This window comes from Rhipicephalus sanguineus, chromosome 9 (genome assembly GCF_013339695.2).
Source record: "Rhipicephalus sanguineus isolate Rsan-2018 chromosome 9, BIME_Rsan_1.4, whole genome shotgun sequence".
NCBI lineage: Eukaryota > Metazoa > Arthropoda > Arachnida > Ixodida > Ixodidae > Rhipicephalus > Rhipicephalus sanguineus.
In genome coordinates, this window is record NC_051184.2 from 31,109,471 (window position 1) to 31,115,876 (window position 6,406).

At 48.1% G+C, this 6,406-nt stretch overlaps 1 protein-coding gene across 1 annotated transcript; it reads left to right on the forward strand.

Moving 5' to 3' along the window:
- Nucleotides 1-2,300: 2,300 nt before the first annotated feature.
- On the forward strand, nucleotides 2,301-6,134 carry LOC119404906 (mucin-5AC). Its single transcript, XM_049419115.1, has one exon. The coding sequence runs from the start codon at nucleotides 2,382-2,384 to the stop codon at nucleotides 3,759-3,761; it is 1,380 nt and encodes a 459-aa protein (XP_049275072.1). The 5' UTR covers nucleotides 2,301-2,381; the 3' UTR covers nucleotides 3,762-6,134.
- Nucleotides 6,135-6,406: the final 272 nt, after the last annotated feature.

The following is a 6,406-nucleotide window of genomic DNA, read 5'->3' on the forward strand; positions in this document are numbered from 1 at the left end:
CATTTTTTTCTTTGCTTTCATCTTTCTCTCCTCCTAGTTCCCTTTCTCCTATGCCTTCTCTCCTCCCGAAAAAAATCATCTCTCCCTATTTCCTATGTGTCCTTGGGTATTTACGTACGCGTATCAATTAATAATAATTTCAGCTCGTCCTTATATGTTACTGCCATGTATATAAACTGTGAGTCTTGTTTGTCTACTGATCGTATTGACGTTGGATGACTCACGCGTCGAATATGACGTCGTTCACCTTTATATACCACAGTTTACCGCGCTTAGACTTCTCGACGCGCTGCTATTCCAAACGCGCTGCTTGTTTTTTTCCTCACATGATACGAATTTATTACGCCTTTTGACTATATGTCACCGTGCTGTGTAAACTACTATACTTGTTGTAACAACTTGTTATAACGCTGTTATAGCAGTTGTTATAACACTGAAAAATTCGTGAACAGGGGGTGCGTGCTTGAACCGACGTTTCGACAAGCGGACTTTTCTTCTGCCGTTGCAGTCTTGAAGATAAGTCCGCTTGCCGAAACGTCGGCAAGTGACACCCCGTGTTCACGATTTTTTCTTCTCTTCAAATTTAAATCTTTTCCTGAACTTTTGCCATTTTTTGTTGTTTTAACATTGTAACTAAACTTGTAACATTGTTTTCTGGCCTTCATAAAGTCAGGACTATGTACGAAGAACGGAAGTTAATGAGTCTCTTTATCTACGTGGGTTGAATGCTTATCAGAAAGTACGAGCATTTGTTCAGAGGCTTTCAAGAAACGTCCTACAATATTAACAAAAGCTCAAAAATTAAATTACGAAACTTTACTCGCCAAGACAACGATATGATTAATCGGGCTCTCCGTGGTTGCAGACTCCGGAATAATTTTGACCGCCGTGGTTTGTTGAACGTGCACTTAAATCTATTTTTTATAAGTGTATACACACGGGTGGTTTTCCATTTGACCTGCATCAAAACGCGGCTTCCGAAACCGGGAATCGAACCCGCACCCTCGTGCTTCAACGCCACAACCACTAAGCCACACCAGGGCGGCCTAATAAAATGTAAACAGGACTATAGTTTATGTAAATCAGTTATGCAAATAAATCTTGGATAGCGATGATCGCAAAGGTCACTAGGCAAGTTTCGCAGCAGCTTGAACTTCCAAGCACTCCGCCGCTTCCTCGCCACCTGTATTGGCGATGCTTGCGATTAATACGACTTGTCAGATACCTCGGATACAGTTCAACTAACATGACAACCTTTAGCTTTGTTTATTTTTTTATTAGGTGGTTAACAGTGGTGTATAATGTCACTGTGGTCGATTAATCCGATCCTTAAACCAAACGCAGCCTGATTGTCGTCGTTATTATTATTCGTATCAACATATACAAACACAAAGGGAGGAAGGACAGTAGGGTAACAATCGTCTCCTTAAGATAATACCGCGCCCCTCCACTTGAAGAGGAGAGAAGCTGGAAAAGAGCTCTATAGGAAAAAGAAGAAGATGACACGTACGGAACGAAAAATATAGTGCAAGGCAAACCGCAACGCGTCATATCACACGTATTGTACGCGCATTGCAGTCAAGTCCCGCGGTTGATATATATCGATCTCTATCGCAGCCATCTAAGTCTCGTGCTTATAGTTCATGCACGGCCATTGATAAGAAGAGAAATCATTTCAGGGCTGTTTGGAGAATATTAAGGGGGTGTAATTTGCTTAGCATTACACTGCGAAAACTGCGGGAAGTTGAGCCTTTTTACACTCTAAGAAGAAAAAGACACGTGAACTCCCTTTGGAGATTATTATACTGTCACCGGAGAGTCGTGGGACCCAAAATAGAGTTAATGTGACTCTTTAAAGAGAGTCATATACGTGGCAAGTCAGGACTCACCTAAAAGAGTAACACGTTTTTTTGTTTTTTTTTTTGTTACAGTGTATCGCCAAATGCTCAAGCGTTTCACTCCCTAAATACGACTCTAAATGAGCCACGTCCTAGAATACATGCATGAGCCGGTCGGTACTTCAGAGGTATTGCGTTCTGTATAGTGTACGTTCAAAAGTAATTCTTGGGCGGTATATTCGAGCGGATACGGTATTCCTCGTGTATTTCTTCCTGGCGCGAGCGTGAGGAAACCAAGAATAAATTGAGAGAGTGAGAGTTCCGACAAAATACCAAGTGCGCTCGCACGCACGTATACCGAGCGAACCTGCGTATCACCTTTTGTCGTCGGAACGCGAGAAAGATCGCGCTGAGAGAGAGAGAGAGAGAGTGAGTGAGCAAAAGAACGTTTGATGCATCGCGCCTACCGCGCATTTCAACCTTGCCCTTTCGCTCGCATCCGCGGGCAAACGGCTCATTTGCGAGCTCCGTATAGTCAGCGCCATGGGTGCCGCGACTGAAGACGATCGCGAGTACCTGCAGCAGCCCGAGCGGCCTCTCCGCCGCTTCGTCACCGCCAAGTATGTTTGCATAGCGTTGTCCTGCTTAGCTCTCGTGCTTCTCGCCATAGCCTTGTCTTATCCGATTAGTAACCTGTTGGGCATAAAGCGACTAGACGACGCTTACCAGAGCGCCAACGTCTCCGACAATGAGATCGACGACACCGCTCCCGATGGCTTCCAGCCCACGCGGGACGGATACAAGAGGAACGTTACGGAAACCAAAGCAGCACCGTCGCCACCACCACCATCACCACCACCGCCGCCGCCGCCCGAGTCTTCTACGGCTGCGGAAACTACGGAGTCGACAATTCCTACCACATCGACTACGGAGTCCACTACGCAGCCTACAACGACCACAACGGTGAGCCCGGAGACCACTACGACAACCACGACTGAAGAGCCGTCGACGAGGAGGAGTACCAGGAGGCACAGAAGGTCTCACCGCGAAGAACCCGACAATACGACCGCAGCATCGCCGACGAACGAACCGTCGAGGCCGGCCGTGTGGTTGAACCGGACAAGAAGCCCCGTCGGGCCGAGCTACGTTGTGTACGAGGTCGCCATGAAGAAGGTCAGCGTCCAGTTGATCTACGAATGCCACTGCCCACGCAGCCGGCGCTTCATCGTGTCCCAGCTGTTACCCGTGTACGAGCTGCTGAGAGAGTACATGCACCTGACCCTCCTGCCTTTCGGCCGGGCCCGCATCGAGAACGGTACCGGCGGTGGTAACGATACCGCTAGCAATACCACCACTACGACTCCCAGCAGCGCCAACAGCACCGGTGAGCCGGAGAGTTCGGAGTCAGCAGAAGACAGCGGCTCTGCTGACAGCAACAGCAACAACACCCACAGCGACGGCAGTAACGGCACTAGCAGCGACCGCAACTCGACGTCCAGTCCGACCATCAAGTGCCCGCGCGGAGAAGACGAGTGCCACGGCAACATGGTCCAGACGTGCGTCATGAGGCACGTCGAGGAGACGTTGACTGCGGTCCGGATCATCGCCTGCATGTCCCAGTATCCGGACCCGCACCGCGTCGGTCGTCGTTGCGTCGAGAAGCAAGGCCTGGAGTGGCACCTGGTGGACCAGTGCGTGACCGAGGAAGGGAAGCTGCTCATGCTGGACATGGGCAAGAAGACGTGGAGCATCACGAGCAGCGTGAACAGCGTGCCCCTTATACGCGTCGAGGGCGAGATGAGTCACGTGATCCAGGTCGAGGCACAGGACCAACCTGTTGGCGCTCATATGCGCACGCCTGCAGAACCGACCCCCGGCTTGTCAGGGCCGTGGAAACGCGACCCAGGCAGCGTTGCCCGGTAACGGCACCGCGACCACTGATGCTCCGTCGCGTACCACGTCTGCGGCTCCGCCGTCGACGGGATGCTGAACTGGGCGGCGCTGTCTTTAGGACATGATTTGATGCCTTTTGTTTTGTTATCTCGGCCTTAAGCAGGTTTTTCTGCGCTGTTTTAGCCAACTTTCTCAGTGTCGTTATCTAAGCTCATTTCGTCATGTTAGATTTCTCTAATATTTTGCTTTCTCTTGTGTGTGCTTTAATTTTTTTTCCTCGTGCCGTTTTCCTTCCCCTTTAACATATTTGACAGATTTGGGTCTCGGTGGCAGTTACCCTGCTTGTCACCCACTTTCTCTCTTTCCCAAATATTTTGCGTTATGATTGTTAACCTTATAATTGCTATCCCTATGTTACGTGTTGATGGTGCTAATGACCGCTCATAACGGTGAAATGTATACTTTTGGTTGTTGATCCTGTTGCGCTGTTTAATTTTACCAGAAAACCTTAATATGTTAATTTTTTTCCCAAATTTACTCTCATTCCGTGGAACTCGCTTAGCGGAAACCACCAGCAACATGTTGCACGCAGTGTCGATGTCGCGCGGCCATGCAACTTAACACTTCCTCAATCTTGTCACTTGCGAATTGCTTCACCGAAACCCAGTCAGCTTCTGATACCATATCGGAGGTTAACAGAGCTCCCAACTCGCCTTCCATAACCGAAAGAAGACTAAACTCTGTGTTCTATCACGTCTCCTTGTCAAAACATGCGTAAAACATCGACTAACGTAGGATGAATCTTCTCGAGACCTTGACGTCAACTATGTTCAGCTTAATTGTAATTTCAAACGCTGTATACGTACCTACGTACGTACCGGTGCAAAAACGTCAGCAATTGTTAGCTTGCAGTAGATTAATAGTTTCTTCTTTCTACATTCGGCGAAAAAAAAAAGCCAAGCAAATTAATTTAGCCGGCGCGATTGTAGAAAGCTCACAAAATGGCGCCAGCAGCGCCGCCGTTGGCGTCATTGAAGTGTACCGGTACTCCGTAGCACTTCGCAAGCTGTATTTCCTGAAACGTGGTTGCCGCGACGTTTTCCGAGCTTCCTGCATTTGGTTCCGGCTCTTGCTGAGCACAGAAAGCATGGACTCGGAGATATGTTACAGCAAGAAAGCCGTTGTCAGCGTAAGCGTATATTGAGGCTTTCTCTAAAGCCCCTCCATCGCCGGCGGAAAACGCATGGAGGGGCTTTAGCTTTCTCTATCCCACAAGTGACGTCACATTCGCCAGTTACGAAGAGCTCGTTGCCTGGTACGAGTGAGAAACCCTTTCGCAACAACACTGAATGGACGGTGGCTGAGTGTACTCCGGCCGTTACAAACTAAGCAAAAAAAAAAAAAAATGTCAGCTCCGCCCACAGCCATCCTTGTCCCTCCCAGATAATTTGCATGAATACTCTACCCTAAAGCCCCTCCATGAGTAGACGTGATGGAGGGGCTTTACTCTACCCAATAGCGCTTACTCATTGTCGTGACGTCAAGCACCTCTCGAGCGTTTCCGATAGTCGACTTTGCCCATACAGACACACGTTTGTGTCGCTGGTTTTAAGGTCGGAAACTTGAACGTCCTGAAAAATTTCATCAGGGATTCTCACATCGCTGCTCAGCCAAACGAAATGCGTTAGGTAGCAACGACGAACCTTTAACTCCTAGTACGCGTAGTGTTTACATTAGCCGAGAAAAAGTACTAATGGTTTGAGGTGAAACCAGCTGGCACGGCTTTCTTTCGCATGTGAAGGGCAGGTGTGCCACAGTTCTGTGGGCGGAGCTATTTTGTAGCGTTAGCTACACTGGCCGAGCTGGAGCAGTGTCGCGTGGCAGTCCGAGAGCCGTGCTGTGCATGCGCGAGGAGCAGTGACGTCACACGGCGCACAGCTGGCGCACCTGGCGTGGCGAGCTACGCATATCCTTGCATAGCCAAGCTAAGCCACTACAATTTTTTTTGTTAGGTCGTAACCGAGTATAGCCTTCATATGTCGATCACTTCGTATATTCTCTCCCCCCCCCCAATAAATAAATAAATAAATAAATAAATTAATAGATAAATAAATAAATAAATAAATAAAACGAAATACAAGATGTTCTATACAGAATCTACATAGACATGGCAGCGGGCCTCTTGTCAGACGATTCTCACTCTGTAATCGTGCCACAGCAGTCAGTGATAGCTGTATCTGTGCGCTCTGGTGCTACGGAACGCACTTTGATATTCTGCTAGAAAGAAGAGAGGGAGGGTGGAGGGGTACGTCCGCTCAAGCAGCTGTCTGGAGTGCACTTTTATTGTACAAATGTAACCGCTCCTGTGGAGAAATCAAAAATAAATCTGGCTTAAAATTGGCATCCTATTGGCTTGCTTTATTTAACGCTGGCTGTTCTAATTTTTGCCTTAGGCCCGTATTCACAGACCATGGCTATCCTTGTCTCTTGTTTTGCTTTTCTGTTTTGTGCAGCTCCGGAATGGTAATCAGGGCAAAAGATAAGTGATGACATGAGAAATAAGGTTAAGGACAAATATAACAAAGGTTGTGGTTTGTGTATGCGGACCTTGGTCATCTGATAAAGGCTGTGGAGTCTGTATACTGATGGCCTTACACGGATCTCGCATATGGCTT

Excerpts from the sequence above, each read along its gene's own strand:
- LOC119404906 (XM_049419115.1), top strand. The coding sequence starts at position 2,382 with ATGGGTGCCGCGACTGAAGACGATCGCGAGTACCTGCAGCAGCCCGAG.